Genomic DNA, 19,091 nt, shown 5'->3' with positions numbered 1-19,091 from the left:
CACTGTGACCATCCGCCCTGTCTCCTCCCACTACTGCCACCCGCCCTGTCTCCCTGTACTGCCACCGCCCTGTCTCCCCCCACTACTGCCATCTGCCCTGTCTCCCCTCACTACTGCCACCCGCCCTGTCTCCCCTCACTACTGCCACCCACCCTGTCTCCTCCCACTACTGCCACCCACCTTGTCTCCCCCCTACTGCCATCCACCATCTCCCCCACTACTGCCACCCACCCTGTCTCCTCCCACTACTGTCATCCACCATGTCTCCCCCACTACTGCCACCCACCTTGTCTCCCCCCTACTGCCATCCACCATCTCCCCCACTACTGCCACCCACCCTGTCTCCTCCCACTACTGTCATCCACCATGTCTCCCCCCACTAATGCCACCCACCTTGTCTCCCCCACTACTGCCACCCACACCATCTGCCTCCATTACTGCCACTTGCCCCGTCACCCTCCATTACAGCCACTGCCCTGTCTCCCTCCACTACTGCCACTTGCTCCATCTCCCTCCATTATTACCACCCGCCCTGTCTCCCCTCCACTGCCACCCACCATCTCTCCCCCACTACTGCCACCCACCTGTCACCCAACATCCAATCACTAGTTGGGGATTTATGGTACTACTAACAGTCCTTCATCAACAGATGGAAGTAACCAGGGTAGTAAGGAGGCAGAAGCTGCTTCTGGTACATGGACCCTGGTCATGTAGGGCTGGGAGAGTCAGTAAGATTATGTAATAGAGTCACCATCTTCCAGGCAGCCGGTGAAGGGAGCAGAGAATGGGTGTTATGTGGCTTAGGTAACAGCCTGGCTGCTGCATTCTGTACAAGCTACAAGCGGTGTAATTCTTTTGCTGGGAGACCCAGGTAGAGGACATTGCAGTAGTCTATGCGTGATGATACAAGTACATGTATGACTGTAGGTAGATCTTCTGAGGGAAATAAGTGCTGGAGTCTGGCTATGTTCCTCAGATGAAGATCTGATTGTGGCTGATACCTGATGTCTAAGTGTCACTCCACCATCCAGGACACCAAGATTCCGCACATGATCAGCATTTTGTAACTCTGAACCCACAAGCGTATGTCTGGTTGGTAACAAAACTGAGCTGTAGCCCTGTCCTTTGTTGGTGAGCTTCTACCATATGGATCTGTTTCGCCAGGACTGAGTCACAGCCAACTGGCATCACCCATACCTGGAGCTCAGCTAGACAACCATTTAGGATTGGTACTGGGTTCTCAGTACCCTGAGCAAAAGACAGGTAATTTGTATAGCAGTGGTAGATGAGGACATGACGTCTGATTATTATACCCAGTGGTAGCATGTATATTGCAAAAAGCATAGGAGATAGGATAAGAACCTTTAAGAACAACGCATGGCAATGATTAGTATACTCCAGAGGATTAAAATGGTTCCTCACCTGAGTGATGTCTATTGTGTGCAACAAGAGCTGATTTATTTTTCAGAGCATAGAAATGGCCTCTCACCTTTGTGAGTTCGCTGATGTCTAACAAGATGTGATTTTTGTGTAAAACATTTCCCACACTCAGAGCAAGAAAATGGTTTCTCACCTGTGTGACTTCTGTGATGTAAAACAAGAGCTGATTTGTGTGCAAAACATTTCCCACACTCAGAACATGAAAATGGCTTCTCACCTGTGTGACTTCTCTGATGTTTAACAAGAACTGATTTGTGTGCAAAACATTTCTCACACTCAGAACATGGAAATAGCATCTGACCTGTATGACTTCGCTGATGTGTAACAAGTTGTGTTTTCTGTGTATAACATTTCCCACATTCAGTGCAAGAAAATGGCCTCTCACCTGTGTGCCTTCTCTGATGTGTAACAAGTTGGGATTTCCGGATAAAACAATTCCCGCATTCAGAGCAAGAAAATGGCTTCTCACCTGTGTGACTTATGTTATGTCTAATAAGATCTGATTTGTGTGCAAAACATTTCCCACACTCAGAACATGGAAATGACTTTTCACCTGTGTGACTTCGCTGATGTGTAACAAGTTGTGAATTCCAGGTAAAATATTTTCCACACTCAGAACATAGAAATAGCCTCTCACCTGTGTGACTTCGCTGATGTGCAACAAGTTGTGATTTCCGGATAAAACATTTCCCACACTCAGAACATGGAAATGACTTCCCACCTGTGTGACTTCGCTGATGTGTAACAAGTTGTGATTTCCAGGTAAAACATTTCCCACACTCAGAGCATGGAAATGGCCTCTCACCTGTGTGTCTTCTCTGATGTGTAACAAGAGCTGATTTGCATGTAAAACATTTTCCACACTCAGAACATCGAAATGGCATCTCAGCTGCCTTAGCTGACTGATGGGTAATACGCTTTGTGTTCTGTGTAAAACATTTGGCATCTATAGAACATGGAAACACTGTATCTACTGTCAGAGCTGTAACAGATGCTCCAATATCAGAGTGATCAGGAGAACATTCCCCAGGATCACAGGGATCAGCTGATAGAGCTGGATGTATAATTGGGGTAATGGGGTTATCTCCTGGAGAATCCTGTCTACTGTCATTTTCTCTTATTTCACAATCCGGTGATAACATTAGATGTCCTTCTGAGATATTCCTGCTTGTGTGTCCATCTGCTGGAAATAAAATACATTATGGAAATGTGACATTTTCTGTAACAATATTAATCTTGTAAACAATAGGAGAAGACGACTCTCTGGGACACTTAATTGTAAATGTGTGTGTATAATAAAACATAACTTTTAATGAAGGCTTTATAATATTGTGTCCACCCTCCTGAGAACACTCACAATAACAAATGTAATATTATAATAAGACTTAGATATCTCTCTCTCTTGTACTGGTAACTAACCATGAAGTATAAATGGAGATGTAGTCACTCGCCAAGTCCTATGTCAGCACCAATGTAAAACAATGGATGGGGAACATATCGTATGAATTGGAGATTCTAGATGAATAATAACATCAGTCATATGAGCTGATGGATCAGAGAAATGTCTCCTAACGTTACTCCTGGAAGCATTGGTAAGGTAGCATTCCTTTATGTGTGTGCTCATACGCTGGTAAGCCTGTACATGTGTTACTCACCCTTATATAAGGTATATTGCTACAGCAGAGTAGGTGTGTGGAACAAGGTACAGTATCTTACATGCAATACACCACATAATACCCTGCAATCATCATCATCTGCTAGGTTATAATCTACTTTTACACCCCCCCCCCCATCATCAGTGTCTTACCTTTATTCTCTCAATAGCAATAAGGATGATGTGTGTACGGTAAGTATGATACAGAGGATTACATATCAGAATCTATACTGCTGCCGCCATACTTCTGCTTCTCATACATGTGCTACTGGCAGCAGTGAACATCTGAGTGAGAGTGCAGGGAAGACAGCAGAGTCTGATGAGAAAAAGATTATATCTACCTTTGCAGGAATGTACCACACCTGTCACCCGTTAGTATTTAAAATAAATAAAAGTGGCGTGGCCTGAGTCCATTCAGACGTACTTTCTGGAGTTCTCACTAAGTGGCTTCTTATCTACCTGATAGCTCTCAGCCGCTGCTGGGACCAAGACCCAATCTATTAAGTCCTTCACTCCTCCTGCCCTAAACCCGCACACTCTGCTCACTCCGGGCACTGTTCACTGCCGCAGCCTAGCGACGCCACTGAAGCCACAGGCTAAATTTTGGAGCAAAGTGTGCCCAGTCTTTCCCACATGCTCTGGCCACCTGACTTGGAGTCGCTTTTGCCTCAGGTGGGAGCACTTGCTCTCCCGCTCACTACTGCTGGGGACAGAACGGGCTGCCCACAGTCACCGGAGCCCGGCAGTGATATTGGGAAGTGATATGGCTGCCATTTTGGATCCTGGTGCCCGGCCATCGCATACTTTCCCTTCAATAAGGTGCAAAATTGATATAAGCTGCTAAATAATTGTCCTGACGGCTGGACCGGGGTTACTATACTAAATTGAGGCATTTGCCTGGAGGTGAAATTACCTTCTATTTATATGGTACCACTATAATCTACTTCCTCTCAGTCTACATGCAGAGCCCAGTATCAAGTATCGTCTGAGTACAGCTCATTACACTCTGATTACAACCTCACAGTATATTATTTTGTGGATTTATCCCCTGAATATATTTTGCCATTTGTTTCTCTCTGTGCTGAGTACTTCACGTCTATGATCACGCTGACCTCTAGTGGAATTTCTCGGTCATTACTGTGTTATTCGAGTTGCATTACATCATGTTTACTTGAAATTTTAGCTCGGATACCCCCGTCACCCCGACTAAGAATGTCATTTTGAACTTAGTCATCTTGATGTAACCTCCTGACAGCGTACTACTGCTCCTTTTATTTATAGATCGTTTGTATTTTCCTATCTCTGAGAGGTCAGTCTCTTTGTAGCCGGCTTACCATGCCTCCAAAAAAGGTTAAAAGGTACATCAGCCCCACCTGTCCATCTCTTTGGTCCCTCGAATTCAGGTGGTCCTTCTAAAAACCGCTACAACATAATCTGCTTCTTCTTGTCAGATGCACTCTAGATAGTTCTGTTACTCTACGCTCTATACATTCTATGGTATCTACATTTAAGGACTGAAATAACCTCAGAACTTAACTCTAATATTCAAGCTTTGAGGTCCGGTATCAGTGAGATTGGCACTCGTACAGACTAAGAAGAAAGATATTGTTGCGTCTCACAAAGATCTGATTTCAGCACATGACACCCTTCAGGAAGACATGGTCTCTATTCGTGATAAAGTCATTGATTTAGAAGACAGGTCTCAGAGAAATAATATCAGAATAATGGGCGTTCCGGATTCTTTTACAAATTCTGAGCTTTATGATTATGCCATGGTCCTCTATTCAGAAGCTTCCACTGAAGGCTTCTGCGGTGGACCTTCTTATTGATAGGATCCATAGACTCCCAAAGTCCAAACATGCCCCTATCCAAGCACCGAGGGACACTCTGCTCAAGGTCCACTTTTTTCATATTAAAGAACACATTCTACAGTCTGCTTTGTCTTCCTCATCCACAGCCGAGTGTCTGGATAATCTACAGATATTTCCAGATATTTCTTCTGTGACGCTGGTCAAAAGACAATACAAGAAATTATATACAAAATGCGCTTCAACACTGGATAGATAAAAAAGAAATATCTCAGACCAATTTGTTCCCAAACGGTCGTAGCGTCTCTGTAAGATTTCTTCCGGAGTTTTCTCCAACGTGATAGTGCATAAATGGAGAAAAACAAAATGGAAAAATATCCAATATGTAGTAAGTTCGTTATGAGATAATGAGAGTCATATAGAGGGACTATGGGATATAAAGTCTCCCCTCCTTGGTGTCTTTTTGGAAATATTCAAGGGTCACCCGAAAGATGTGTCAATCATAAACGAGGGATGCTCACTTTCTTGCTTACTTCAATATACATGTGCATACTCCTATAAAGGTATCTTTAGGGTTTTCATAGAAAGCTTCGCTCCGAATGGTAATCGGTTGGTCAAACTATTTCTCCAAGTTGTGGAACATGGGTAAGACCACAAAAAAAGAAGAAATCAATGTGTAGTGATTCTCTATATTGGTGAAATAATGGGTATAAAGGCAAAATATATATATGGGTCCCTTTTCCTCTGTGTCATATATTGCGTTTAGGGGACCACCGAAGACCCATAGTCCCTCTATATGACTCTCATTATCTCATAACGAACTTACTACATATTGGATATTTTTCCATTTTGTTTTTCTCCATTTATGCACTATCACGTTGGAGAAAACTCCGGAAGAAATCTTACAGAGACGCTACGACCGTTTGGGAACAAATTGGTCTGAGATATTTCTTTTTTATCTATCCAGTGTTGAAGCGCATTTTGTATATAATTTCTTGTATTGTATTATTGTTCATTTTCCGGTTGATAACTCCGGAGCATATACATATTTGCAGCATCTACACTTCCAGCGCAGGGGAATATTTCCCCCTTGTTTCCTTCGCTGGTCAAAAGACGTCTATTCCAACTAGGGAAATGTGCAATACAAATGGGGCTTTCCTACTAAGATTATTGTGATGCGAAATGGCGCCTTCACAGTGATACCTTCACCCAAGGATGACCCTGCTATTCTGAAAAAGTGGGATTATTTTGTTGACAGCCCTTCATAACACTTTACCTAAACCAATCCCGGAGTTGTCTTCCGTCTTGAAGTAATATGCTAAGTTGTAAGACTGTTAGAGAGACTCAGAGTTTGTTTCCTACTGTAACATGTGCCAACTGGGACTAAGTTACTGGGCATGGATCTATTTTTGGGCCAGATTTATTTATTCTTATTATGGGTTTAAAACGTGTTTGTTTCTCTTTATTTCCTGTGCTATTTAATTACTATATAGTATATGGTCTGATATTCTTTCCACTCTTACGTTTCGTTATACCTTTCTAGAATGTTTGGGTGTTCAGGCAAAGCATGACTGATTCATGTAACATCCTGTTGCCCTTATAACTGTTTTGGTAGAACCTACATTGGATATCAGGCCAGGTTCTTGGACTTTACCTCCTTTGGATATATTGGTTACATTGAGATTTGATATTTCTTTGTACAATTGTTACTATGATGATTAGATTTTGCACTCTCGTATGGCTACTTGGGGTAGTCGGTGGGTTTCCCTTTTAGACCCGACCACCACCTTTTTCTGCCTTTCTGTCACGGTACCCTAGTGACGGAATCTCTAGCTCCTTAATGGACGCTATTTCTGTTTGTCGCCCGTTTTTGTTCCCTATTTTATTTTTTCTGTTATTTGATAGTTTGAAGTATGCACACGCCCTACAGACTCTATTGGACTTTACACAGATGATCTTAGATGTTTCATACCATGATCTGATCTCTATCACGGTGACGTTTTTAAGTCTTAATGTAAAAGGTCTTAATTCTCCTCATAAGAGACGTCTTGCAATAAAATATTTTGCTGACCAGAAGGCGGCGGTGGTAGCCATTCAGGAATCACATGTTCCATTGCACTCTCCCCCACAGTTTACCAATAACTACCCAACATGCTATATCTCCTGTGGTGCAGCCATCCTTTCTAATAAGATCCTGCCCCTTTCACCTGGAAAGCAAGTGGGTGGATTGCAATGGTAGATATTGGATTCTAGTTGGGAAAATTCATTATAAATATGTCCCCCTCACTTCTCTCTATGCCGCTAATGCCAGACAGCCCCAATTTCTTATATATTGTTTTTCAAAAGCTACAAGAAATTGCACTTCTCCTTATGGGAGATGTTACTCTTCTCCAGACCCTCATCTTGATAGATCCTCCACCACTGATGAACAGACCAGTAATGCCGCCCGTTCCGTAGCTTCCTCATGCTCCCTTTATTAGCTGAATATGACCTCTATAATACTTGGAGAATTAGACATCCAGGTGTGCGTGATTACACTTATTACTCTGCTGTACACAGGTCATATTAGAGAATAGACCTTCTTCTAGGTCATTACAATTGATTCCTTACTTTGATATATTTCAATATCGGGTGATAGTGTGACGACACAGCCGGCGCATCGTGTCGCACAGTGGTGAAATACATGCGGTTACTTTCCTAGCCCTGGTCCTAGCCATGGACTCCACTAATTGCCATTATGTTATTAGTCATATGCTAGGCAATATTGTATTGTATTGTGTTATTATATTGTACAGTTATGTTTTATCTGTTATATTAGGAATATGCAGGTTATTTGGTTATACTGTGTGCAATGTGTGTGATTGTATGCCAGAGTGTTAGTAACATAGTTACATCAGTTCATTGTAATGTAAGTTCCCTAGCTATACAATCAGATGTGATTAGGAGTAGGTTCAGTAGTAAACAGTTTCTGTATGGAGCTGCAGGTAATCTGATCCTATACACCCCATTGCGTACAGGAGCCCAGATACCTCGTCTCCAGTCCTCTGTGACCTCCTGACTGACCAGCTTGTGTGATGAAAAGACAGGGGAGGCAAGAGGAGTGGGCTCTTCTGAGGTGAGATCTGGCCAGAAGGTCAGAGAGTGTGGAGTTCTTGAAAGGAATGAGGTGTATTGCTTCTGAAAGCTACTGGTAGGATAGCGCTTCCAGTGTGCTGAGGCCTAGAAGCATGGTTGTTATCCTCTTGTTTCAAAAGGGCTACTGGACGTGCACTGAGGACGAGGCTGCCAGTGTGCTGAGTGAGGATTGTCTGGACGCATTGTGGACACTGGATGACAAGCTTTTCCTGGGAGTGCAGACTTGGTGGCTCTGCTATATAGATACTCCCGCATACATCTGTAATCCTATACTATTGTGGGGACCTAGTGAGATACCATCCTGGCATGTGATAGTTACTGTTTTAGTGTACTGTGTGTATATATTTACAATAAAGGGCATTTGCCACTTTACTAAACTGTTTACCTGAGTGATCTGAGAATCCGTATCCTCACAATTACTTACTACTTTTTAGATGCCATTTTGTCCATGTGTAACTCCATTTTGTTTATGTATGTCCTCACTGCTCTATATATGTTCATTTTATTAGGATTAGTGGGAAGAATATACACAGCTTTTAGGCTGGCTGATTATAATAAATATATCTTCCTATTATCAGTATCTCAGATGGAAACTGTCTAGTAAGATGTTTGGAATATTGTATTCATAAGTAGGTGAAAGGGGACAGTTGTCCAGGATAAGATAAATGATGTTATTAAAGGGGGACCCTGGGGGCGACTGAACTATATTGTTTAAACTACGTAATTGATGACCATCATCTGGGACAGATCATGAAACATCTGAGATTAGAGCAGAGTATTCTAATTTGATCTTGCTATTACTGTAACTGAGTATAACTTGTTATTTGCAGGTTCTCATTGTTGTAACTTAGAGAAATAAATGCTTATCCTTTATAATATGTCCTGTGTCAGTCTCCATATTTATCATATTGTATCCCAGAACCTGGTGACTTGAATTTTTCTACCGACAGTAATTTCATGGTCTGATCACACCCCTCTGATAGGGTCCTGGTCGCCTTTTCCCGCTACTCCTCCTTTACCACCTTGGAGATTGCAGGATTATATATTAATAGATGCTGAAGGCACTAGAATTTTTGCAAGAGGCCCTGTCCTACTACTTAGACGTGAACGCTCCTGAAGATACTTCCATTAGGAACCATTGGTGTGTCCTTAAGGCCATGGATCAGAAGGCCGTCATCCAAGTGCCAGGGGACAGGTAATCAGCAGGGAATGTGCAGGATTCTGAATGCTGGTTCCCATACACAAGCTCTATAAATGTATTATATACCTAAGGCGACGGTAGCAAGACTCAGATGCTGCCAACTCAGTAATAGGAGCCGCTCACAAGCCAATTCCCTGAGGCCGGCTGTTACAGGAGCATGTGGATACATGACAGGGGCTGCGCCAGATATTTCCTATGCATTGTGTCACGTGGCATGAGGAACCCTGAGCCTGTGCCCTAGCAAGCAACTGCACCATGCCAGAAATATATGTAGTTATGGTAGACTTACTGTCGATAACGCTATTTCTCCTAAATCCACAGTATCCACATGATATGCATTGGGATATGAGGTCAGCGGATTGGCACCAATGATCAAAAGCTTTTGGCCTCCCAGAATGCAACGGGCCAGTCCTCTATATCCCCGCCTCCTGGCTCAGCAAATTCAGTTGTTTTCCAAAGCTCAAGGCAGGAGCATCATAGAGAGCCCTAATCAGGCGAGAAGAACACACATGCACACCCTTTCGTACAAGAAGGAAGAGGTTAGTAAGTGTAAGGATCCTCAAATCAGGTGTGTCAGGGTGGGATCCCTGTGGATACAGTGGACCAAGGAGAAATAGAGTTATCGACAGTAAGTCTACCATAACTACATAATTCTCCTGTAGGGTCCACAGTAGTATCCACAGAATATACATTGGGATGTCCCAAAGCAATTTAGTGGAGGGGACGCTCCAGATTGGAAAGGAGAATCCTTTGCCCAAATGCAGCATCCTGAGAGGCAAAGGTATCAAAGGCATAATGTCTAATGAATGTGTTAATGGAAGACCATGTGGCTGCCTTACATATCTGTTCTGCTGAAGCACCACGTTGTGCTGCCCATGACAGACCTACCTTACGAGTAGAGTGAGCAGAGACACTAGCTGGATTAGGGATATCAGCTTGAGAATATGCGTCTGAATCGTCATCCGAAGCCACCTCGCCAGTGTTTGCTTGTCAGCAGCCAATCCTCTCGTGAAATCCGTAGAAAATTAAGAGAGTGTCTGTATTTCTGATGGCACTGGTACGATCCACTTAGATCCTTAAAGCCCGGACTACGTCCAAAGATGCATCTCCCGCAGAAAGATCTGGCCCTTGGAAGGCCGGGACTACAATTTCTTCGTTAAGGTGGAATTTAGACACCACCTTAGGAAGATAACCAGATTTGGTTCTGAGAACAGCTCTGTCTGGGTGAAATATCAAAAAGAGGGCGACATAACAATGCCCCGAAATCTAAAACTCTTCTAGCTGAGGCAATAGCAGAGTAGAAAGAGAATCTTAGCTGTCAACCATTTAAGATCCACTTACGTCAGTGGTTCAAATGGAGCAATTTGAAGCCCCTTTAGGACTATACCTAGATCCCAAGGCGCTGTAGGAGGAACAAATGGAGGTTGGATGTGAAGCATTCCTTGGAAAAAAGTGCAAACATCCTGCAGGTCAGCAATTTTCTTTTGAAACCATACAGTCAATGCTGACTCCTGAACTCTCAAGGAAGCCACCTGTAGACCTTTATCCATTCCTGCCTGAAGGAATGCTAGGACTCTGGGAACTCTGAAAGACCTAGGGTCAAATTTCCGGTCACTGCACCATTGAATATAAGCATGCCATATTCGATGATAAATGCAAGCTGAGGAAGGTTTCTTTGCTCTAAGCATTGTTTGAATTACCTGTTGTGAAAATCCTTTTGCTTTCAGGATGGAAGTCTCAAGAGCCACGCCGTCAAAGACAGCCAATCCAGGTGCTTGTAATAACAAGGACCCTGAGACAGCAGATCTACACGTTGAGGGAGTAGAAACGGAGTATCCACTGACAGCCTCTGTAGATCTGTGTAGCAATGTCTTCTGGGTAAATCCAGAGCTATTAGCATCACGGTGCCCTTTCCCTGTTTTACCTTTCGCATCACCCTGGGCAACAGGGCGATCAGTGAAAACATAGTCCAGACGAAAGTCCCATCTTGATGACAGGGAATCCACGAAGGTCGCTTTGGGATCCTTTGTCCTTGACCCGTATTCGGGAACTTTGTTGTTATGACGGGACGCCATGAGATCCATCTCCGGCAACCCCAACTTGTCTACCAGAGTCTGGAAGACCTTGGGGTGTAAAGCCCATTCGTTTGCATGAATGGCATGTCGACTGAGAAAATCCGCTTCCTAGTGCCACCGTAACGTGTGGCTCACCTCCTTCATTGCCTTTTGGCTGCGAGTTTCTGATGATTGAGGTACGCTACTGCCATTGCATTATCCGAGCGAATTTGAACTGGTTTCCCCCGAAGAAAGTCCTTTGCCTGAATGAGTGCCATATATATGGCCCGAAGTTCCAATATATTTATTAGCAGGCAACTTTCTTCCTTGGTCCACTGCCCCTGAAAGCAACATTTTTCTGACACTGCTCCCCAGCCCTGAAGACTGGCATCCGTTGTCAGAACCTCCCAATCTGAGATCCTAAAGGGTCTTCCTTTGTCCAGATGGGATGTCTGTAGCCACCAGGCTAATGACCTCCGTACTTACAGAGGAAGGACCATAGTCTGAGTTTTTATTGTCTGATATAACCCATTCCACTTGGAATTTAGCATACTCCACCATGTCGAATGTCGACACCATTGATCCCATCACACTCATAGCTGCGTGAATGGATACCCTTTGACTCTGTAGCAGCTCCAGAATCTTTGACTGTATTGTGGTCATTTTGTTCAGAGGTAAAAACACTCTCTGAAGACCTGAATTCAATACAGCCCCCAAGTGAGTCATACGTTGGAACCAGGGACAACTTTGCCCAATTTATGAGTCAACTGTGACACTGAAGCAATTCCTGAACTGCACCAGGATTAATAGGTCGTAGAGGTATGGAAAACTCCTTATCCCTTGTCGACGGAGATAAGCCGCCATTACCATCATAATTTTGGTGAACACTCTGGGAGCTGTAGCCAGTCCAAATGGTAGGGCCTGAAACTGAAAGTGTTGCTGGAGGATAGTAAACCTGAGATAGCACTGATTGGACAGTGCTATAGGAACATGCAGGTAATCATCCTGGATATCAAGGGATACCATAAAATCCTCCGGCTCCATGGCCAAAATAATGGAAGGTAAGTCTCCATATGAAACAGAGGCACCCAAATGTACTTGTTCAGCACCTTGAGATTGAGTATGGTCCGGAATGACCCACTTGGCTTCTGAACCAGAAACATGTTGGAATAGAAACCTTGTCCTTGTTGCGCGCGCACAGGGAATTGGAATTATCATCCCAGATTGAAGCAACTTCTGAACTGCCTCTTGTAAGGCCCTGGCCTTCGTTTCTACGGAAGACGGGCTGGTACAAAAGAACCTTTGTAGAAGGTGTTTCTTGCAGGCAAACGCATAACCATGAGATAACGCTTCTTGCACCCAGGCATCTGTGGTGGACTGCTGCCAGATCTGTGCAAAATGATGAAGTCTGCCTCCCACCCCCCTGGAGTCCCCCAGGTGGAGGACCACACCATCAAGCTGATGGCTTATCTTCTGGCTTGGAAGCAGGCCCTCTGCTAATTGCTTTTTAGTCTTACCAGACTTGTCAGATTGGGACTGTTTGCCATAACCCTTCCCTTTTGCTTTTCCCTGGGTCCGAAAGGGCCGAAAAGCTGGAAACCTAGGTTTGGATTTGTGGGTTGAAGGAAACTTCACTTTCTTGGAGTCTGCCTCTGACTCCAAAATACTGTTTAATTCTTTACCAAAAAGAATATCTCCAGTAATAGGCAAAAGACTCTAGAACCTCCTTGGACTCTGAGTCAGCCTTCCATGTACGTAGCCAGACCGCTCTGCGAGCTGCTACTGCTGAGGCTGATGCTTGAGAGAAAATAGTACCCATGTCCAAGGCTGCTTCTTCCATAAACATAGCCGCCTGTTTAATATGTGCAATATGGGATTTTTGCTCTCTAGATGCCAATGAGACATCGTCCTCCAATGCATCAGCCGAGGCCGCCACTGCTTTTGCCATCCAGGCTGAAGCTATGGCTGGTCTTACAATTACCCCAGACAATGAGAAAATTGTTTTTAAAAAACCATCTATTTTTCTATCCGTAACAATCATATAATGATGTTGAAGGCAGAGGTAATCTAGATTTTCGAACCAATCGAATGACATGTGTATCTACTTTGGGAGCCACTCCCTTTTTAAACAGTCCCAAGCTGGAAGAGGATAATGGGAATTCCATTTCCATGAAATTCTAAACTTCTTACTGGGTGTGACCAAAGCCTCTTGCATAATCTCCGTCAGCTGTTCTAACCCCGGAAATTCAGTTCTGACTGTTTTGGGATGTTTAAACACAGGAGCATTGGATTTTAACAAAGGGCTCTGCTGCCTCCTATAAGGATAGAATGGCTTTCACAGCACTAATTAGCTCAGGTATAACCACTGAGCTGGGACCTTCATCCTCGTCTCTGTATGCAGACCCAGAATGCGAGGAATCCTCATCCTCCGAAGTGTCCCCATCTGAAACATGTGTAGACTGTGAAGATGTAGTTTCATGTTACCTTCCACAGGCCTTTCAGTACGTTTTAGTTGAAAGGCTGCAGATTCCTGGACTGGATGTGATAAAACCCAGGGGGAATGTTGCATGTAAGGGTTAACAGGGTAACCTATCATTGGTATAGGTGCTGGCATTATGCACTCAGCTACACCAAATAATGTCTGTGCAAACGTAGCCCGTGGGGGTTCCATATGAACGTGTGCCTGCCTAGGATTATTCAGGAGGCTTTGGTGAAAGCTAAAACAATTTGCACATAATCCATTCTGAACCAGATCCTGAGAGGTTAACCCAGCTTTGCAGGACAAACATGAAATCAGTGTTGGTGCTGCTGTGGAGAGTGTATCCTCCTCACACTTGCTGCTCTTAGACATGATAAACAAATCACACACCTGTATGGCGTTAACTACACAATTTGTGACTGAAATCAATTAATAGCTTGCTAAAGTGACATGCAATCAGGCACTTATCCAACTACTCGTACCCAATACATTAGTGAACGCTGAGTGGATCCAGATGCAAATAGTGTACACAAACGCCAAGTGCACACAACAGTGAACATAGACGCCCAAGTGAAGACCAATGCACCAGTCACACAGACGCCTATGCTGCGATTGGGTCCTTTAGAAACACAGCATCTCAGACGGAAGCAGCAAATCAGTTCATGGCAGGAAACTCAGAGGAAACTGGTCATGAACCGGGGGAGGGGTGACCAGGGGAGCGTCTTACTCCCCACTGCTGACTTCAACCCCAGGGACCCAGGCCTCACACTAATCCCTGGAGTCTATGTTCCCTGGAACCTAGCACTGGTGTACCCGAGGTGGCAGCCGAGTCAGCAACTGTTCGGTAGTCTCCCGCCCCCCCACGCTATGCGGAACTGACTCCTTACCTTCTCCCCGTGCTCCGGCCACAGCCTGTTAACGTCAGCTGGACTTGCTAGTACATTCAACACAGACGCCCACCGAAACAGCACTGTACACGTAGGTTAGCGTTGTTGCGACCCGGCAGGGAGTTGTTGGAGTAACTCTTTCTAAGGTGCGTGTAAGACGCTTTTTAGAATACTCGCTCAAAAAACGTAAGACTATAAAAATAAATGAAATAACAAGCTTAGGGCTGCCAAAATCAGCAGCCCAAAGATCGTGGTCCGACTCCTGCTACACCAACGAAAAAACTGAATTGCCTAAGCCAGAAGGCAGGGATATAGGGGACTGGCCCGTTGCATTCTGGGAGGCGGAAAGCTTTTGATCATTGGTGCCAATATGCTGACGTTACCTCATATCCCAATGTATATCCTGTGGATACTACTGTGAACCTTGCAGGAGAAAAGGAGTTTATATATAGACCGGCGTGTGCTAATAGTGATACTCTCAGGAAATACCTTGCATGTAATACCATAGGTAGAGGTCCTGCTAGCACACAGTATGCCTGCTGGTGACACACAGTGACATGATGTGAGGGGCGAGCAGGAGTATAATAGGGGCCGATGGCTTGTGAAGTATGAGATACACCAGAGAGTGTGGGGAGAAGACTGGTCAGATCTCTGGGCTGGTAACACACAGTGACATGATGTGAGGGGGAGAGCAGGAGTATAATAGGGGCTGAAGGCTCCTGATGTATGAGATACACCAGAGAGTGTGGGGAGGAGACTGGTCAGATCTCTGGGCTAGTAACATACAGTGACATGATGTGAGGGGGGAGCAGGAGTATAATAGGGGCTGATGTCTCCTGATGTATGAGATACACCAGAGAGTGTGGGGAGGAGACTGGTCAGATCTCTGGGCTGGTAACACACAGTGACATGATGTGAGGGTGAGAGCAGGAGTATAATAGGGGCTGATGTCTCCTGATGTATGAGATACACCAGAGAGTGTGGGGAGGAGACTGGTCAGATATCTGGGCTGGTAACACACAGTGACATGATGTGAGGGTGAGAGCAGGAGTATAATAGGGGCTGATGTCTCCTGATGTATGAGATACACCAGAGAGTGTGGGGAGGAGACTGGTCAGATCTCTGGGCTGGTAACACACAGTGACATGATGTGAGGGGGAGAGCAAGAGTATAATAGGGGCTGATGGCTCCTGATGTATGAGATACACCAGAGAGTGTAGGGAGGAGACTGCTCAGATCTCTGGGCTGGTGACACACAGTGACATGATGTGAGGGGGGAGAGCAGGAGTATAATAGGGGCTGATGGCTCCTGATGTATGAGATACACCAGAGAGTGTGGGGAGGAGACTGGTCAGATCTCTGGACTGGTAACACACAGTGACATGATGTGAGAGGGACAGCAGGAGAATAATAGGGGCTGATGGCTCCTGATGTATGGGATACACCAGAGCATGTGGGTAGTAGAATGTTCAGATCTCTGGGCTGGTAACACACAGTGACATGATGTGAGGGGGAGAGCAGGAGTATAATAGGGGCTGATGGCTCCTGATGTATGAGATACACCAGAGCGTGTGGGGAGGAGACTGGTCAGATCTCTGGGCTGGTAACACACAGTGACATGATGTGAGGGGGAGAACAGGAGTATAATAGGGGCTGATGGCTCCTCATGTATGAGATACACCAGAGGGTGTGAGGAGGAGACTGGTCAGATCTCTGGGCTGGTAACACACGGTGACATGATGTGAGGGTAGAGCAGGAGTATAATAGGGACTGATGGCTCCTGATGTATGAGATACACCAGAGAGTGTGGGGAGGAGATTGGTCAGATCTCTGGGCTGGTAACACACAGTGACATGATGTGAGGGGGAGAGCAGGAGTATAATAGGGGCTGATGGCTCCTGACTCCCCTACTGGGCAGATACATTTCCCTCATTAGTCTGTACTGACAGAGGAGGGTGTAGGATAAGAGATTGTTGTAGTGACTGAGCAAGGAGAATATGTGACTCTTTTCTGTAATAAGTGTTTATTACTCACCTGTGCTGATATCTGTAGGGATCTCCTCCTCCTTACACTGCTGATCACCCTTCAGATACGTCTCTTCTTCTCCCTCTATATCTTCTGCCTTTATATCAGTCACATACGTCTCTTTTTCTCTCTCTATATCTTCTGCCTTTATATAAGTCACATACGTCTCTTCTTCTCCTTCTATATCTTCTGCCTTTATATCAGTCACATACGTCTCTTCTTCTCCCTCTATATCTTCTGCCTTTATATCAGTCACATACGTCTCTTCTTCTCCCTCTGTATCTTCTGCCTTCATATCAGTCACATACGTCTCTTCTTCTCCCTCTATATCTTCTGCCTTTATATCAGTCACATACGTCTCTTCTTCTCCCTCTGTATCTTCTGCCTTTATATCAGTCACATACGTCTCTTCTTCTCCCTCTATATCTTCTGCCTTTATATCAGTCACATACGTCTCTTCTTCTCCCTCTATATCTTCTGCCTTTATATCAGTCACATACATCTCTTTTACTCCCTCTATATCTTCTTCCTTTATATCAGTCACTTCTTCTCCTTCTATGTCTTCTGTTTTAATATCAGACAGATGTTCTACCTAAAACACAAAAAAAACCCCACTATAATGATATTTGCATACAGTCAGTTTAAACTGAGGTGAAAAATAGTTATGGTAGACTTACCGTTGATAACTCTATTTCTCCTAAGTCCACAGTATCCACAGAATATACATTTGGATATGAGGTAGCGTCAGCGGATTGGCACCAACAATCAAAAGCTTTCGGCCTCCCAGAATGCAACAGGCCATTCCCCTAAATCCCCACTATCACTGACCTGGTTTGGGAGTGTTGTGGACTCGGGGCTTCTTCCGATGACCGGGAAGAGGAACCGCCACTGGGTCGTAGTAGAGATGGCCGGATGTAGGTCTTCCTCATGCAGGACTAAGACGGCAGGCGGGAGGCCCAGAGGAATTCTTGAAGGTCTCCTGTAAGACAAGACTTGTAGAAATACTGAAGGCTGGGGTACTGAGATATTGGAGACACTGTGGTATTGGAGGCACTGAGGTGCTGGGAGTACAGGGAGTGCAGGGAGGCCCTTGGAGGCACGGAGGTGCTTGGAGGCACGGAGGTGCTTGGGGGCACGGAGGTGTTTGGAGACACCGAGGTGTTCGGAGGGATGAGGTGCTTGGAGGCACGAGGTGCTTGGAGACACGGAGGTAACTGGAGGCACGGAGGTGCTTGGAGGCACGGAGGTGCTTGGAGGCACGGAGGTGCTTGGAGTCACGGAGGTGTTTGGAGTCACGGAGGTGTTTGGAGACACCGAGGTGTTTGGAGGGATGAGGTGCTTGGAGGCACGAGGTGCTTGGAGGTAACTGGAGGCACGGAGGTGCTTGGAGGCACGGAGGTGCTTGGAGGCACAGAGGTGCTTGGAGGCACAGAGGTGCTTGGAGGCACGAGGTGCTTGGAGGCACGGAGATAATTGGAGGCACGGAGATAATTGGAGGCACGGAGATAATTGGAGGCACGGAGATAATTGGAGGCACGGAGGTAATTGGAGGCACGGAGATAATTGGAGGCACGGAGGTGCTTGGAGGCTCAGGATGCTTGGAGGCACAGGATGCTTGGAGGCTCAGGATGCTTGGAGGCACAGGATGCTTGGAGGCACAGGATGCTTGGAGGCACAGGATGCTTGGAAGCACAGGATGCTTGCAGGGACGAGGGAGCTCTGGAATCACAGCTTCCGCAGGAGAAACGAAGATACTCAGGCACCGGATCTCTGCCTGGTATCTGATTTTAAATTCCCCGCCCTAGCCTGATTGGCGGAGCAGGCAGGTGACGTCAGACCTGCTCCGCCTCCTTGCCCTCGCTTGTGATGGCGGCGTCCTTGCTTCCGGGAAGCCGCCGGAGAGCAGCGCCGACCCGCCGCTGAAGCCGGAGACCGTCAGGGGAAGAGAGGCGCCGGGCAGACCAGGCCACCCGCAGGGACAAGCGCGGTCGCCGCTGCCCGAGGTTCATGACAGTACCCCCTCCTCCAGGAGTGGCCCCTGGACACTTCCCGGGCTTAGTCGGATGTCTGGAGTGGAAGATCCGAATCAGACGAGGAGCCGTTACTTCAGTAGCCCCAATCCAACTTCTCTCCTCAGGACCATAACCCTTCCAGTCCACCAAGTACTGTAATTTTTTATGAAGATAACGAGAGTCAAGAATAGTTTTGATTTCAAACTCCGCTCCAGCTTCTGCCACTACGGACGTTGGCCTAGGGAGTGCTGAGTGGAACCGATTCAGAATGAGGGGACGGAGTAGAGAAACATGAAAGGCGTTAGGTATTCGAAGATGGGCAGGCAAACCCAGTTTAAAGACCACAGGATTTAAGACTTGTAGCACAGGGTAAGGACCGATGAACCTTGGAGCGAA

At 45.6% G+C, this 19,091-nt stretch overlaps 1 protein-coding gene across 2 annotated transcripts; it reads right to left on the bottom strand.

Moving 5' to 3' along the window:
* Window positions 1-423: 423 nt before the first annotated feature.
* On the bottom strand, window positions 424-17,988 carry LOC134998288 (zinc finger protein OZF-like). 2 transcript variants are annotated; one of them, XM_063951347.1, is made up of 2 exons: window positions 16,693-17,988; window positions 424-2,623 (listed from the first exon to the last, which is right to left on the bottom strand). In XM_063951347.1, the coding sequence occupies exons 1-2, from the start codon at window positions 17,183-17,185 to the stop codon at window positions 1,458-1,460; spliced, it is 1,659 nt and encodes a 552-aa protein (XP_063807417.1). In that variant the 5' UTR covers window positions 17,186-17,988; the 3' UTR covers window positions 424-1,457. The 2 variants fall into 2 exon arrangements, with proteins under 2 accessions (XP_063807417.1, XP_063807418.1); XM_063951348.1 differs by having other exon boundaries at window positions 424-2,620.
* Between the last annotated feature and the right edge of the window lie 1,103 nt (window positions 17,989-19,091).

This window comes from Pseudophryne corroboree, unplaced genomic scaffold (assembly GCF_028390025.1).
Source record: "Pseudophryne corroboree isolate aPseCor3 unplaced genomic scaffold, aPseCor3.hap2 scaffold_1484, whole genome shotgun sequence".
Taxonomy (NCBI): Eukaryota; Metazoa; Chordata; class Amphibia; order Anura; family Myobatrachidae; genus Pseudophryne; species Pseudophryne corroboree.
Note: the sequence above shows the minus strand (reverse complement) of the source record. Positions and strands in the feature narration are given on the sequence as shown.